At 38.1% G+C, this 18,307-nt stretch overlaps 1 protein-coding gene across 1 annotated transcript in view; it reads left to right on the forward strand.

Annotated features, from left to right (window-relative positions):
* The first annotated feature begins 14,772 nt into the window (after positions 1-14,772).
* Positions 14,773-18,307, forward strand: part of TMEM161B (transmembrane protein 161B) — a 79,373-nt gene continuing 75,838 nt past the window's right edge. The window contains 1 exon segment of the mRNA XM_017890503.1: positions 14,773-14,956. Within this exon segment, the coding sequence (XP_017745992.1) occupies positions 14,954-14,956 (3 nt within the window). The 5' untranslated portion in view covers positions 14,773-14,953.

The raw sequence follows: 18,307 nt of genomic DNA on the forward strand, positions 1-18,307 counted from the left end.
TTGTGAATTGTTTTTTTGCTCAACATTTTGTTAGAGATTTATCTATGTCCACGAACTTGTAATTCATTTTTTCCACCACTATATTCTACTGTATGAGCATATACAATGTATTTAATCACTCTACTGTTGATGGACAGTGGATTTTTTTTCCATGTTTTACTGTTATAAATGCAGTTATGAATTTTCTTGCTCATGTCTCCTGCTATACATTTTTCCTGGGTCACAGAAGATGTGCATCTTCAGTACTAGATAACACCATATTGTTTCCCAAATTGATTATATCAATTCATACTCCAACCAGCAATTATAAGAATTGCAATGATATTGCCAGACTTCTACATTTTTGTTCATCTGGTGGGTGTGAAATGGTATTTCCTTGTGGTTGGATATCTTTTCAGGTTTTCTCCTGTATGAATTGCCTGTTAGGGGTGGAGAGCATTATCCTCATTTTTATTGAATTGTAGTGGTTCTTTACACAGTGTGAATACTGATCCTTTCGACAGTCATATGTGTTGCAAAGATCTTTTCTCAGTTTGTGACTTGTCTTTTATTTTCCTATGGTGTCTTTTTCCTTTTTAACTATTTATTATGGAAAATGAAAACATACCATAGTCTCCTTTTATCTATGGTTTTGCTTTCCACGGTTTTAGTTACCTGCAGTCACCTCCTGTCCAAAAATACTGAAATATTCCAGAAATAACTCATTCATTTTAAATTACACATCATTTTGAGCAGCATGATGAAATCTGCCATTCTGCTCCATCTTGCCTAGTATGCGAGTCCTCCCTTTGTCCAGTGTATCAGTGCTGTATATGCTACCCACCTGTTAGTCACTTAGTAGACTTCTTGGTTATCAGATCAAGTGTAGCAGTATCACAGTGTTTGTGTTCTTTATTTTACTTAATGGCTCAGAGTGCAAGAGTGGTGATGCTGGCAATTTTGGATATGCCAAAGAGAAGCTGTAAAGTGCTTCCTTTAAGTGAAAACATAAAAGTTCTCAATAAGGAAAGAAAAAACACAGGATATATAGGGTCCAGGACTATCCTCAGTTTCAGGCCTCCCCTGAGGGTCTTGGAACATATTCGCTGAAGATAAGTGGGTACTACTGCATGTAAAAGTATGCAGAACAGAATACTAAGTCCCCATATACTTATTATTCAACAATTCTCAACTCATAACCAATCTTGATTTATACTACCACTTTCCACACCTCTTATCTTGAAGCATATCCCAGACATTGTATCACTACACCTCTAAATATTTCAATATGTATTTCTAAAAGGAATCTTTAAAAATTACTATGATCACACAGAAGTGGTTAATTCCCTAATATCATCAAATATTAAACAAGCATTCAAATTTCTATCATAAATGTGCCCTTACAAAATTTTTCAAAAAAGCAATGTGAATAATGATACAGATAAAATCCTGTGGTAGACAACCTCCAAAATGGCACCCAATAATCCCTTCTCATACTGTACTTGGTTGGTGTGTGTGTCTGTGTTAGTCTGCTCTGCATTGCTATAAAACAATACCTGAGGCTGGGTAATTTATAAAGAAAAGAACTTTACTTGGCTCACAGTTCTGCAGGCTGTAGAAGCATAGCACCAGCATCTGCTTCTGGTGAGGGCCTCAGGAAGCTTTTTGTCATGGCAGAAGGGGAGGAGAGCAGCATTTCATATGGTGAGAAAGAGAGCAAAAGAGATGACAGGCTCTTTTAAACAACCAGCTCTTGCGTGAACTCACATAGCGAGAACTCACTCATTGCGCAAGGACAGCACCAAGCCATTCATAAGGGATCTACCCTCATGAACCAAACCAGCCCCACTTCCAACATTGAGAATCACATTTCAACACGAGATTTGGAGGGTACACACATCCAAACCGTATCAGTGACCCACAGTTTGGCCACGTCTGTGTAATAATATGTCACTTTGGGGGCTAGGTCAAAAAAGGCATTAAAAACCCATGGTGGCTTCTGCTTCTTTCTCTCTCAGATTACTTGTTTTAGGGGAAGCCAGGAAGCTCTATGAAGAGGTACATGTGGGAAGGAAGTGCGGTATTCAGCTAAATAGCTAGTGAAGAACTAAAGTGTCCTGTCAATAGCATGTGAAAGTGAATCCTCTAGTACTAGTTAAAACATCAGATGATTACAGTCTCAGCTGATGGTTTGACTGATAACTTCACGAGACAATGAACCAGAGCCCCTCAGTTATGCTGCTTCTGGATTTTTGACCTTCAAACACTACATGAGATAATGAATGTTTATTGCTTTACATGATGTATTTTGGGGCAGTTTGTTATGTAGCAATAGAAAATTAGTATACATTCTGGTACTCGGAAGTGGGATGTTATCAAAAACCTAAAATGTAAGTGTGGTTTTGGAACTGGCAGTGAGCAGAAGGTAGAACTTGGAGGAGTTAATGAAAGTTTGAAGACCTTTGAAGAAATTTTTTTATAGAAGCATAATAGATAACCTTTGAGGCGGCTGCAGGTGACATCTTAACAGATTTGAAATCTCTTGTTGGAAACTACAGGGAAGGAGATCCTTGTTACATAATGGCAGAAAGTTTAGCAAATTTGTTATCCACAGATATGTACAAAGTAGAAAATATGCCTAATTAACTGATTGATCTAGCAAAGGAGATTGCCAGCCAAATGTTAAATATGTCATGTGTATTTTTTCTTGTTGCTTATAGTAAAATGTGTGAGGAGAAAGACAGGCAAAGGAAGGACTGTTAAACAAAAAGGAGCCATGGCTAGGCATGGTGGCTTATGCCTAAAATCCCAGAACTTTGGGAGGCTGAGGTGGGAGGAATGCTTGAAGCCAGGAGTCCAAGATCACCTGGCCAACACAGCAAAAACCAGACTCTATTACAAACAAACAAACAAGTCAAAACTTGCTGGATTTGAAGATTCCCAGCCTGTGCAGATGACAAATGATGCTAAAATTGGGGAATGTCTCCGAGCAAAAAGCAAATCCAGGACACTGCCAAACATAAAGTTGAGGGTGTAGTTATAAAGTCCTTTAATAGCTCACAAAGATCTTAAGTTGTGCCTCAGAGTATTTTCATCAAACGATGTGTCTCAGAAAAATCTCTGAATAACATCACAGGTTTTAAAAAAGTTTAAGGGTGTTTTCATCAGCAAAAGCCCGAGGTACAGGAGTTTATGTGGAAGAGATGTGTGGTTGTTGCTTTTGTCTAATGGAGTGAACTCAAAATTCACAAGTGAGCCACAAAGTTTTTAAGAGAAGTCTTTTAGCAGAAACACAGCCAGCCTGGACTGAAAGGCACAGAGGACCAAATGGAAAGAAGCTTGTGGGACATTCAAGCTTCTATAGGTAGAAAGCAGGCAAAACTGTAAACAAGAAAAAGAAAGGGTGACTCAGTGAGTAGATCCAAGATCCCAGAAAGCAGAACTAAGAGAATTCTAGCCTTGAAACTTGACCAAGGAACTACCAATCTGTGCCCAGGTGGGTTTCAGAATTTCCGTGAACCTATGTACCTCCAATGTTCCGTCTTTTTAAATATACATGTCCACATTTATTATCCGATTCATTTTCTATTACATGTGGAAGTAGAAACTACGTCTTTAGTGTATGGGTCTTCACATAAAAAAGAACTCTTCTTGAGGAGCTGTACTTAAGTGCACCTATGAGTGGCATCCACAATTGGAACTGATTTAGATTTCTAGACTTTGAACTAATGGTGTAATAAGATGAGAGCTTTGGAGAGCTTTTGGAGGGGATGAATATATTTTGCAAATCAAGAACTATCAATCACTGGGGCCAAATTGTGACAGCCAGCTTCCCAGTATTCATGCTCTTGTGTAATCTCCTCCCATATATTGTCAGGGAAATGTCTGTGTGACTAACAGTATAAAGTAGAAGTAATGGTTTATCACTTTGAGTGATCATGGTTTCTCTCTTGGATCACCTGTTCTGGAGAAAGCCAGCTGCCACGTTGCGAGAAAACAAGACAGCTCTAGGAATGAGCCCTCTAGGAAGTGGATCCTCTAACACCAGTCAAACTTTCAGACTACAGCCCAGCCAACATCTTGACTGCAAATTCATGAGACCTTGTGCCAGAATATATGGCTAAGACACCCATGGATCCCAAATCCTAAGAAAGTGTATAAATATTTTTAGATTTAAGCTAGGGTGATTTGTTATACAGCAAGATAACTAATGCAAGTTCACAGGCTGCTTCATATTGAACTAAGTCTCTTGTAATCTACGGTTTTCTCCACTTGTCCTTCTCCCTCTCCCTTTCTCCTGCAACATATTTGCTGAAATTAATTTGTCCCAATATTCTCCAAAATTGGATTTTTCATTTATATTTTCCATTCCAAAATATTACGTTGTGGTAGGTTTCATTGGCTTAAGGTTTTATTGGTGTTTATACTTCCTGCAAATTGGATGGATCTAAATACCTGATTAGTAACAGGGTCAAATTTTTGATAAGATTTTAAAATCAGTGGTGGTGTTTTTCCATTAAGAAGCATATAACGCTTTCTTGTCTGTCATGTTAGCAGCTGTTGAAATGCAATAAATAAATCCATGTGTTCATTAGCAATTTCAAAATGGCAATTTTCTATCACTCCTCTATTTATTAGCTGGAATACGTGTATAAAGAGAACCCTCCCCTCATCTACTATGTGGTTACCTACAGTTCACATAGAAAAGGCAGGACAAATGCCTACTAAAAAAAAAAACAAACTGGTTTTCAAAATAATGAATTGATGAAACAGCATCTTCTACTGTTGACCAACTAAACGCTGTTTTACAATCATTATGTACTCATAGATTTAAAGACGCTTGATATGTTCCAATCAATTGGCATTTACTGTCCTTATTGACACTCAAATGGTCTCATCTATGGCCAGAAGGATTTTTTCAGTTGTCTCCTGAGTCCATTTGATATGACACCCTCGTAGTCTATAATAGCTTCCTTGCTATCTAGCACAACACCAGGCTCACCTTGTACGTTTCCTGTGCATGACTGAAATTAACCGCTATTCCAAGGGATTATGGAGTCTTTCGAACAGGGGTTTTTAACTTTAACGTTTTGGACATATACATTTCCCTTTACACATATTACATTTCCCTACCATAAGATCATAAAAATATTTTGCAATCTTTCTTTTGAAGGTTTAGTATGTTTTCCTTTCACACTTACATCTTAAAGTCATCTGAAACTACTTTTTCTGTATGGTGTTATGTAGGGAGGACCAATTTCATTTTTCCCCCTATGAATATCCAGCATCATTTACTGAAATGCTCCAGCTTTTCCTGCTGGTACGCAATGCCATCTCTGCCATAAGTCAAGATTCCTTACAATCAGGATTCCTTATAAATCAATTTTTCCATCTCTAAGCCAGTATTACAATATTCTAATTACTATGGTTTTAACAGATTTACTGAGGTACAATTCACATACCAATTTACTCATTTAAAGTGCACAACTGAATTCATTTTAGTATATCTACAGAAACGTGCAACTATACATTTTAGAACTTTATTGCCTCAAAAAGAAACCGCACCCTTTAGCTATCACTACCTTGGGCCCCCATCACCCCAAACTTTGCAAGCCCTAAACAACCACAATCTATTGTCTCAATACATTTCCTACTTTATACATTTCATTTAAATGGAATCATACGTGGTCTTTTGTGACTGGCTTCTTTATTTCAGCATGCTTTCGAGGTTTATCCACATTACAGCAGGTATTAGTACTTTATTCCTTTTTGCAGCCAAATATATCCCATTATATAAATGCATCACTTTTTGAGTATCTTTTCATGGATAAACATTTTATCTTTTGATGGATATTTGAGTTGTTTTTTTTTTTTTTTTTTTTTTTTTTTTTTTTTTTTTTTTTTTTTTTTTTTTTTTGCTGTTATGAATATCTACAAGTCAATTCTATCTTAAATTTGCTTCTGGAGTATCCTGAATTCTGCTCTTTCTCATAGGGACTTTAGAATCAGTTTGTCAAGCTCCTTGACAAGCTCATTTGGGATTTCTATTGCAATTACCTTCATTGTGTAGGGAAGCATTGCCATCTTAACTCGAGTCTTTTAATAATTGAACATAGTAATTTTAAAATTAGACATTTTTAAATGTCTGCCAATAGTTTTGTAATTTTCTACAGAGGTATTCTATACCTTTTGTTAATTACCTATAGATAATTTATATTTTCAAAGCAATATAGTAAATGGTATGTTACAAAAATCATTTTCTAATAGTTCATTTCTGCTGGAGAGAAATGCAATTCACTTTTGTATATTGATAGTCATATCAGTCTGTTTTCACACTGCTATAAATACTGAAGACTAATTTATAAAGAAAAGGGGTTTAATTGGCTCATGGTTCTGCAAGCTGTACAGGAAGCGCAGTGGCTTCTGCTTCTGAGGCAGCTTCAGGAAGCTTCCAATCATGGTGGAAGGCAAAGGGGGAGCAAGAGCAAGAGACAGGGAGAGATACCACACAATTCTAAATTACCAGATCTCCTGAGAACTATTTCAGTTCTCAGAACTATTTAGTACCAAGAGCATGGTACTAAACCACTAATGAGAAACACATTCCCATGATCCAATCTCCCACCAGGCCTCACCTCCAACACTGGGGATTACAATTTAACATGAGATTTGGGTAGGGACACAGATCCACACCATATCAATAGTATATTCAGAATCCTTGCAAAGCTCTTCGCTCTGTCGCCCGGGCTGGAGTGCAGTGGCCGGTTCTCAGCTCACTGCAAGCTCCGCCTCCCGGGTTATGCCATTCTCCTGCCTCAGCCTCTGAGTAGCTGGGACTACAGGCGCCCGCCACCTCGCCCAGCTAGTTTTTTGTATTTTTTAGTAGAGACGGGGTTTCACCGTGTTAGCCAGGATGGTCTCAATCTCCTGACCTCGTGATCCGCCCGTCTCGGCCTCCCTAAGTGCTGGGATTACAGGCTTGAGCCACCGCGCCCGGCCTTATTTCCAATTTTTAATCTTTTGTTTTTCTTGCCTTATAATGCTGGCTAGGATCTCCAACATAGCACCTGTTCCTGATTCTAATGGACTGCTTCAAATACTTCATCTTAAAATATTGTTGCTGTAGGTTTTATTGGCTTAAGGAAGTTCTACACAATTCTAATTTGCCCAAAGGTTTCTCCATGTCTGTTAATTTTTGCAAATAGTTTTCTTTTCCTGCATCTGTTTAGATAGCCAGATAGTTTTTCTAATCTTTTAATAAAATACATTCCTGGGTTAAATTCAACCTGATCATGTTTTATTGTCTTTTCTTAAAAACACATTTTCTGAGGTCTGTTTTATTCAGGATTTTTGTCTTTGTGAATATGACAGGGTTCTAATTCTTACTGCCCTTATCAAATCATTACTGCCCTAATAAAATCATTTTATTAGGTTTCTGTAACCTTGATGTTAAATTTGATAAGGGCAGTAAGGGCTAATTCCACAGTATATAAGTGGAATATATTATGTATGTAAGTAGAATATACTGTGGAATGGTTTGTGTAAAATTGAAATGATCTGTCCTTTGAAGGTTCAACAAAAGTCTCTGGGCATCATGATTTCTTACATCAACATCCCACCATTTATATTTTCCATTACTTGTTGGCTTTTGAAAAGTTACATTTTTCTGGAACTGCCTACTTCATTGATATTTTCCCATTATAAAGTTGTTCATAATTTTTCACCAATCTCTACAGCATTTGTAACAATGTCCCCATTTTCACTTCTAATATTTATTTATTTATTTATTTTTTCCAAGAAACAAAGGTCTCATTATGTTGCCTAGGCTAGTCTCAAATTCCTGGCCTCAAGGGATGCTCCTCCCTTGGCCTCCCAACGTGTTGAAATTACAGACGTAAGCCACCACACTCAGCTTGGACAAAATATAAAACGAACATCTGAGAGCGTTAGAGACAATGAAATATTCAGAAGGAAAAAACAGAGTTGTTGAATCCAGCATTTATATTAGCTTTTCCTCTGGAGTATCTTCTGATTCCTGAGATGATGGCTGAAAAGTTGAACAGAGCTTCTAACCCATAGAATTAAAAAGACAAAAATTGAAATTTAGGGCCTGGTCTGGTAAACTCTGCATGCTTGAGTTAGAACTTCAGAGGTCTACACTCTGAGAGAAAGTATGAACAGTAAGTAGACCTGCCTATATTCTAATTGTCTCTATCACTAACTGGATTAAGATGATCTTGGATTACTAGTGTCCAAAGGTCTTGCCAGGAGACATAAATTCTTTCTTTAGAAAACACCATCATATTGGACTTCAAAGTATAGTTTTCCCATAAACAATTCAATCAAAACAATTCTGACATTCAATTAAAACATAGCCTAAACCAAGTTTTATATATTTATAATGTTTATAAAATAATATAACATAAAACAAGGGACATAAAACAAGAAAATGTGGTAACAGCAAGAAACAAGAAAAGTGTCAAATAATAGCAGACACCATAGTTATTAGATACAGGTTTTAAAGTAATTATGATTAGTATGTTTGAGGAAATAAAAGATCCAGATATTGGGTAAACAACTGGAAACAATAAAACAGAATCAAGTAGAAATGTTTGAACTGATAACCAAAAATATAACTAAAATAAATGCTTCAAGAGAGTTTTTTTTTTTTTTAACAGATTAGAGACTACTAAAAGAAAATAGTGAACTGAAAGTTAAGAAGAAATATCCAGGATGAAACAGAGAGGAAAATAAATGGATATAAGGGACAAAGTGAACTCTCAAATACACATGTAAAGGGAATATCAAAAGAAGAGGAGAAAGGAGAGTGAAGGCAGAAGCAATGTCTAATGAAACATACCTAAGAATTTTCTCAAACAGCCTAAGGACATCACATCCAGATTCAAGAAACATTACAAATCTCAAAGAGGAAAAAAAAAAAAAAAAAAAAAAACACAAAAAAACAAACACAAAACACATGTGGGCACATCAAACTTAAGACAAACCTCTTAAAATTAGCCATTCAAAAAAAGAGATTATACTGTGGAATATACTTTGAAGAGAAAAAAACAAAATGGACATCATGTCTCAGAGGACATAATGGAAACCAGAAGGAATAAAATATATCTCCAAAATGATAAAATAGCTGCTAATTCAGCAAAAAGGTTCTTAGAAAATGAAAGTAAAATAAGACAGTTTCAGGACAGAAAATCTGAATGGAATTGCTACCAGTAGATATTCAAAGAAATATGAAAGTACGTCCTTCAGGAAGAAATAAGATCTTAGATGGAAGCTCAGAATCCAGGAACCACAAAACACAAGAGAAGAAGTTAATGTTTGGGAAATGTAAATTCATATTGTATAAAAAAATGTCTTGAGAATTTAGGAAATACATATTAAGAATATATAATGTATATAACATGAGGTGGGGCAGTAAATGAAGTTGATGTGTTCTCAGGTCCTTTCATTGTCCCGGAAGAAGTATAATACCACATTATCTTAAAGATGATAAACCAAGGTTCCATGTTTTAATACCTGAGGTAAACAGTAAAAAGATACTAAAAGATATCTGTCAAGCTTATGAGGTAGAAAAAAATGGAATAATTAAAAATAATCTAAAAGGTCTATATCCATACCACCCTGAATATGCCTGTTCTCATCTGATCTGGGAAGGTAAGTAAGGTTGGGGCTGATTGGCACTTGGAAGAGAGTCTGCCTGGGAATATCAGGTGCTATGGCCTAAGAAAGAAAAAAAAAATCAAAAAAGCAAAAGAGAGAAAACGAAAATAGGAGAGGTGGGACAGATAAAATAAGAATAATAACAAACTTAAATCCAAACATGTTAGTAATTATGTAACATATAAGCAGACTCTTTACTCCAATTAACAAATTACCAAAGTAGATTTTAAAAATATATTATCTATCACTCTTTGCATTAAAATGCTCTAATTTTTCCCCATTGCACATAGAATAAAATCTACACTCTTTCCCGTCTTTCAAAGGTAACATGATCTAGCCCTTTCCTATCCCTCCAAAGTTACAGTATTCGCCTCTTAAGTCACTATTCTCTAACCATGCAGGCCTTCTTTTGGCTCCTGAAATATTCCAGGCTAGATTATGCCTTAGATTTTGCAGTTGTCCCTTCTGCAAGCAAAGCTTTCCCCAATTTTTACAAAGCTGGATTCTCTTGTCATTTACATAGCAGTTTAAATGGTATTTTAGTTTCTTTAATCACCTAACCTAAAATAGTCATGTTTTAATTTCATGCCTAGTACTTACCACTATCTTCTATTTTTGTTAATTTATGGCTTATTACTACTAAAATGTAAATGTCCTCATAGTAGGGACAATATCTGCTTTATTTACCACTATTTCCTCAGAGTGTAGAAGAGTGACTGATACAGTTTGACATTCAATAAATATTTAATGGATGGATAAAGCTAATTAAAGTTTTAAACACATAGGTACTTTCAGACGGTTTTGTCTTTTTATTGCTCTTGGTGGTGCTGGTTGTTTAAACTTTGTTGATACCAAAAAATATCAAATGGAGCCAAGTTCCCATTATGCATGTGAGTGGTCCTTGAAAATGTGCATTGTACAACCTTTGTAAAATTGTAAGGGTTATTTCACCAATAAATCAGCTATATGGTATATTCCTAGATACAACTGTAGTAAGCTACATAAAAATAAAAATTCAGAAGTCTATTGAATTGTTAAAGGTTGCAATATACTTCAGAATAACATTTAAAACATTTTTTTTCGAACCTAGAAAGATGAGAGTAATATAGTGGATGTTAAAAAGTATGTTGAAAACAAAAAAAAATCCTCATCCTTTTTTTTTTTTTTTCTTGAGATAGTCTTGCTCTGTCACACAGGCTGGAGTGCACTGGTGACATCATAGCTCTCTGCAACCTCTGCTTCCCAGGCCCAAGCGATCCTCCCACCTCAGCCTCCCAAGTACCTGGGGCTACAGGGGTGTGCCACCATGCCTGGTTAATTTTTATATTTTTGTAAAGAGGGGGTTTTGCCATGTTCGCCAGGCTGGTCTTGAATTCCTGGCCTCAAGTGATCTGCCTGACTTGGCCTCCCAAAGTGCTGGGATTACAGGCATGAGTCACTATGGTCAGCATAAAATAAAATAAAATAAATTTAAAGAAAAAAATCCTCTAACATAGATAAGTTGTTTTACAGTGCTAATGCCAGCAGTGAGGATTGATATATTTTGGTTTTTACTCTTTGTGCTTACATTTTTTTTCATGTCAAAGCAATCATACTGGGCACAATTTTGTATCCTACTATCTTAATATGGGCAGCTATAACCAAACTACCATAAACTGGGTGACTTAAACAACAGAAATTTATTTCTCACAGTTCTGGAGGCTGGGAAGTTAGAGAAGAGTGCCAGCATGGTTGGCACAAATCAGGCCCTCTTCCTGATTTGTAGTTGTCTGTTTTCTTGCGGTGTCCTCACATGGTGAAGAGCAAAGAAAGAGGGGAAGCAAGCTGTCTAGTGTCTCTTGTTGTAAAGGCACTAATCCCATGGAGGGCTTCGTCCGCATTATTTAATCATCCCACAAAGGCTCCATCTACTATCATGTCATTGGAGATTAGGGTTTCAATATATGAATTTTGGTGTGGAGGGAGAGGGGACACAAACATGCAGTCTATAAAATGCTTTTTGATTTTTTGAGACAGGATCTTGCTCTGTGGCCCAGGCTGGAGTGCAGTGGCATGATCTTGGTTTACGGCAATGTCTACTTCTTGGGTCCAAGTGATCCTCCCACCTCAGCCTCCTGAGTAGCTGGAACTGTAGGCACACACCATCACACTCAGGTAATTCTTAAATTTTTTTAGAGAAGAGGTCTCTCTATATTGCCTAGGCTAGTATCTAACTCTTGTGCTCTAGTGATCCTCCCACCTCAGCCTCCCAAAGTGCTAAAATAACAGGAGTGAGCCACTGTGCCCGGCCTAAAATGCTGTTTTAACTTAGACAATAAACATTTCCATTAGAAAGACTAGTCTAATGACTCTTTAGAAGAGCTAGATAAAATTCCACTAAGCATATATAACAATTGATCAATCTTATTGTATGTAAGACTGCAATAAACTTTTTACCATTATAGGTATTACTACAAATAAGTATTTGTCATAAAGCATTTTAAGGGCAATTTAAATGAAGTAACTTTTACAACATTCACTTAAACGATATTTCTTAAGGGGAAGGCGGGAAAACAAAACAAGGTCCCAACCTTGGAGGAATTTATAGTCTAATTAGGAGAACAGTATATATTAGGAAAAAAAAATTACAATGAAAGCATACGACACTTATACTTCTTCAGAAACAGCAGAAATTTCTTAGCGGAAAAACTCATCAGAACATGTTGCAAAAAATATGGACTGAACTATGAAAAAGTGATATATCTTAATGGTTGAAAGAGTTCCAGGTCAGTGTGGGTATCGTAACTTTTTTTGGTCTTGAAAGCATTTGAGAACAGTTCTCACTCAGGATATTTCAACTCATCACAAAGCCCGAATGGTAAGCAACCAAGACTTTTCTCAAAGATTATCCTCCTAATTCCCTTGCTGAAACTACTGAATTTCTTTTCATCTCTATCATCTATCTTTTCTTCCCTTTCATAACTGTGCCCTTTCTTTGTATCTTCGTCAAAGACACCCACCTATTTTAAATAATGGAAACAGGGAAATTACTGTACTTCAAGGCAGGCAACCAACAGATAATAATATTATTCTACAAAATAAAACAGACTGGGTGGCACTTCCTTAAAACATATATCCATTTTAATCATTAAATAGCATTACTTATATTACAGATTTTTCACATGTAATTGAGAGAACTGTATGAAATAGAACATTAAAGGATATTAATCAAGTTATTTATCAACTTGATTAAATAAGGAACATTGAACTCCGTGATCTATTAAAAATGATAAGCAGATAATCAAAACTACGATTTCTTTTTATGGTTTTACTCTGGCAGGGATGGATTCCATTCTGATAGTAATCCCAGTTTTACTGTCACATAGAAGATACTTTGTGAACTTCAATGACTGCCAGGTTTAGGATAGATATTAAGAACCACAGTATCAGAAATGAAAGAGTACAACTTCACAGAATGTGTTGTTTCTGACAGGTTGATAGCCACTTACCTTTTCCATCTTTTCTTCCTCATGGATAGCAGCTACTTCCCACAGATACACCAACAGACAATTCCAGCCCCTCTCTACCACACTTACCAGTTGCAAGTGCCCTGTGGCTTGTCTATTTACAACCCTGTCCCTACACAGCAGAAGCGGAACCCTTCAGGAAGTTCTGGATTCATCCTCAGCAGGATCTGTTTCACAAACTATTCTCCAGTCTCACCTCCCCTCCAGCTATTCTGTCAGTACTTACGATTCCTAGATCTTCTTTATTTGTCACGCTGTTCTTCCCCCCACAAAACCAAATTTAAATAACAACAAAACCCTCACACACTCAGTCTGTGTCCCTTTCCTGACATAAAGCAATTGACTCTGTGCATGTTTCTTTTGGATGGCTGAGAACTCCGATTCCTTTGGGTCATTTACAGCTTGGATACCATACCCTCCAGGTACTTTGATAAGGAGGGTGAAATTTAGTATCTATACACCTGCCTACTCAACCTTCTTAACTTCTCTCAAAACTTCCTAGTTTCCCTTCCCAATTCCAACTTTATAAAAAACGTCACACTATGGCACAAAGTGAATTCATGGATGAAATTACTAACAGCTACAACTTAAGTAAGGATCCCCAAGTCGTGAGACAAATTTCTGGGTTGAAAGCGCTCTGTATATCCACTTCAAGCCTGCCTCCAGTACGACGTCTCATTATCATCAAATAAAAAGGCAGAAAAAGTTGACCGGAATAGAGTTTGGGAAAAACACAAAATTAAAAGGTGTATGAGAGTTTCACTTATTTGCATCTGTACAGATACATATCTATATATCGATAGATATCTAGGTATCTATCGATACATCTATAGAAAAAAAAACCCTCATACATTCAATCTGTGTCCCCTTTCCTGACATAAAGCAACTGGCCCTGTGCATGCTTCTTTTGGATGGCTGAGAACCCCGATATATCGATACATATCTGTCTATATCATAGATATAGATCACAGATATAGACAGATATCTATATGGAAAACGTCCATATTGGAACGTATTAAACAGGCAGAATTTTCTTCCTGGTTTCTCTGCTCTTGGTAGATGTTCTTCCGACTTCAATTGCCACCTGTGAATAGTGAAGAAACTTCTCACTATGAGATTCCATTGCCATGAGGGAGGGAGAGCTACGGTACCCACTAAAGCAGGGAACAGAAGCAACTGAGGGGCAGGTCTGTGGAAATGAGGATATGCTAATAAAGGACCGAGTCGGGAAAGCTAGAGTAAAAAGAGGGCGTCAGTTAAGCTGAGAAAAAACGACGGCCAAATGCGGTCTTTACTCTCTAAATCACCTGGGTCTGGAGTCGACTCCCTTCGCGCACCCTCACTCCCAATTCCGGCCCCCTCCCGCTCCCCACATCAACGTGTGCCTCCGTCACCTCTCAGACAGTGGATGCGTTCCTGCTGAAACCACCCAACCTACCTCGGGGTCCTCGCAAGCGCAGCCACTGCGCTCCGCCCGCCCACGTACCTGTGCTGCGCCTGCGCCTCCTCCGCGCTCTCAAGGTCAGCACCGCCCCCAGCCCATAACCTGGCACCCACGGAAGTTGCTTTAGAGGACGTCCTGCATATCTTCACCTCTGCGTGGCGTGGGGTCGACGGCGCTCTGGAGAAGGGAGGAACTTCCTGTCCCGCGCGCGCACAACTTCCGGCAGAGCCGGAAGACCCTCTCTTTCGCTGTTTGAGAGGCTCCCGACTCAAGGACCGGGAGGTGAGAGGTTTGGGACTGTCCCGGCGACTCCGGGGTGTCTGGTCCACGACTTATCCTAGGCGCCATGGTGAGTTCTTCTGTGAGGGCAGGAGTGACAACAGTGGGGCGAAAAGGGTGGGGAGGTCAGTCCTGTGAAAAGAGCCATCAGGTGCTCTGCTCAGAAGGGAGTGAGTTGAGACGTTGGGATGAGCTGCTGGGCAGGACCCACCACCTGTCCCAGGGTGTCTGAGCCCCTGAGGAAGCAGCGTTACGCCTGCCTGGCTGGGAAACTAGCGGGCGGGAGGTAGGGGCGTATCTGTCAGGGAGTATGGACTGGGTAGCCTGCCTGTTAATGGCCCATTTACTGTGTATGGCCTGTGGCGCCAGGTGATCCCAGAGTTGACCTTGCCGGGTCAATCACCTCTTCTGCGCCCCCTTCCCCAGCCGCAGAACAGTGGCCAAGAACTTCGGATCTTAGAAATGCGTTTAGCCTCTCCAGGTGGACACAACAGGTCTCCTTCTTGTACAGGATCAACTCCTGTCTTTTAAAGAAACGGCAGTCCCCTTATTCTTTACACTTAACCATTTCATAATTGAAAGGGGTGTCAAATAAAAAACCCGAATTAGTAAGGACAGACTTTATTTGAAAGGAATATTGCAAGGGTATGGAGGAGGTTGAAGGAACTGTTGCAGTAGGAAGAATGACCATAAGATTTCCATGCCCCTTAAAGATTAGGCAGAAAGGGTTTGTCTTTTATAGGGAGGGGTAAATAACACGTCAGGAATTGGGATGAAAAGGTGGGTATGATCCGACAGTAACCAGATTATGTTTTACCCTGAGCCCATGTATTCTGAGGAGGAGCTGTTAAGAGAGGTTTGTATATGTTGTTTCAGACTGAGAAAAGGACAAAATTCAGGTATCCCACGGAAGAGAATCTTGAAGTTTGGCTAAGAAGTATTTTGTTCCGATTGATCTGTGGGACAGGTACTTCAGCAAGTCATTTACGGAGCAAAGGATGGGAATTAGAAGGGTCTGGTTATGGCCTTGTTTTAGGTAAACAAGGGAGGGGGGTGGGTATGGATCGATCCTTAGGCTTATCTGAGTTCTACAGGAAAGGTGATTCTTTGCAGCAAGCCAGTTTCTCAGAACACAAACGGGGGCAAGGGGTTTCTTACCCTTTGCTGTTTTTCCAAGATCACAGGGCTCTGGTGAAGTTCATTATTATCATTTTCTTCACTGTATACAAGATTTCAAACCCTCGCCTGCAGAGGCGTCTGTCCTGGAATTTAACTTCAGTTTGCCATGTATTTTCAGGGCCAAATACTGCCAACGAACGTTAATGTGTGTGGTGATTGGCTTTTGAATGACTTAGAAACTTAAGTGAATGTAGAACAAAAACCTTCAAAATAATGTAGTTCCTGGTCCGCTTTAACAGATAACCTATCTCTTTAAAGTGTTTTTTTTTTTTTTTTTTTTTTTTTTAACCTCAGTGGATAATATGGTTTGTATTGAGTTGTTTTTCTTTTGTATCAGTGATATTAGGCAAGGATAGGGAAAACAGAACTGGGAGGAACTAAAGCCTAGTAATCACTCTTCCATCCCCATTTTTACAGAAGAAAGAATCTGGAGTCTAGAAATTGACAGTGATTTATCTACAGCAACAGTAGTTTGACAGTCTGGACTAAAACTCATATTTTCATTTTAAAATTTAAGATTAACTTTTGACTTTTGGTCTGAAAAGTTGAAGATAAAGCATAATTTAAATACTTAAACTCATCATAGTCACAGAAAAGCTGAATGTGAGCTTGTTCTCAGTGTTTTGGAATACTAGAAGTAGAACCCTTCTTATCCTATCAGTTCAAAAGAGGTGGTTAATGTTTGGAACTAATGTAATCTTACGCTGTTTTTCTGAATGCCATTTTAGAGCTAACTAGTTGGCTGTCTTCCTTCTGGAATTGCTTATATTTCTGAGTTAATTATCTTGGCTGAGTTTTATCTTTCCCAGCTATGAAATTGATAATGTCTGTATATGCAAGTGTGGTTAATGCTTGGAAGTTTTCAAAAGAAAGAGTTTAACCGTTAAATGGAGTGAACATGGGCTGAATTTATTGAGGATTCAGCTTGTTGGAATCAGAACTTGTTTTGCATTGCTGGGGCCTAATGATATTACAGAAAGAACATTAGTATTGAACCCAGAGGACCCAGATTCTGCTCATTGTTAGTTATATAGATTTGGAAAAGTCACTCAATTTTGATAAGAGTTCCAAATTCCTCCTAGATGAGAGAAGTGAGACCTGATGGGTACTAAAGCACCTTCTTACATTTGTGATTCCATGACTGCTCAGAACATTTTTCAGGATAGTTATGTGTTTCAGATTAAATAAAAGTTAGTCTGATTTCCACTGTTTTGTTTCCATGCCATTTTGGTTTAAGTTTGATTTCTTATATCATTCTCTTTTTCATTTTTTTCGTAAGTCACATAGATAATACTTGGAATCTTTGTGTGTTTGGCCAAGTCTTTCACTACTGTCTTAAATACTGCTCTAGAATGGAATGCAACTCTTGGAATGTTTTGATTTAATTCTTGTTTTAATTAATGATAAACTAATTCTGTGTTGTCATTCTCTGGTACATTATGTAAACCAAAACTCAATAGATACCTGTGTCTATAATAAGGTTTTTGTATTATGAATACAGGAGAATAGGATTATGATGCAGACTGAAAATACTGAACTCACGCTTAATTTTTATGCTTTCAAGTTGTTGTGAAGACAAGTCTATGAGAAATTTACTAATGGAATAAAGCCATTTGCTCTATTGCACTTTCCTTTTTGAAAATTACAGATCAACTTTGATCAAATAGAAATCTTTCTACCATTCAAGCTAATTTGTGGGAGATAGGTAGATTAGAGCTAGCTCCTGGAATTGCAGATATCATGGCTTGCATTTGTGTATCATCCTGTAGTAACTTACTGCTGGAATTGAACAATGGTTTGTGGGCAGGTGTGGGAGAGTGGGCCGTGGGGACGTTGTAAACCTTTGCCATAATGAAGTGGATTTAATGAGAAGTTTTCTTTTTGAGGGTAGTGGAGGGGAGTGTTGGGAAGAGTCTAGTAAATGCTATAAGAGAAACACATATAATAGTCTCAAAGAGTACAGTGGAAAGAAATTAATTCTAACTGAGAGCAGGTTGGGTCATGTAGTAGGTCGCAGGTTCCCAACCCCTGGGACTGTGGACTCCTACTGGTCCATGGCCTGTTAGGAACTGGGCTGCACAGCAGGAGGTGAGTGGTGGGCAAGTGAGTATTAATGCCTGAGGTCCACCTCCTGTCAGATCAGTGGTAGCATTATATTCTCATAGGAGCGCAAACCCTATTGTGAACTGTGCATGCGAGGGATATGGGTTGGATGACCCTTATGAGAATCTAATGCGTGATG

Source organism: Rhinopithecus bieti, unplaced genomic scaffold, assembly GCF_001698545.2.
Source record: "Rhinopithecus bieti isolate Rb0 unplaced genomic scaffold, ASM169854v2 scaffold_17861, whole genome shotgun sequence".
Lineage (NCBI taxonomy): Eukaryota > Metazoa > Chordata > Mammalia > Primates > Cercopithecidae > Rhinopithecus > Rhinopithecus bieti.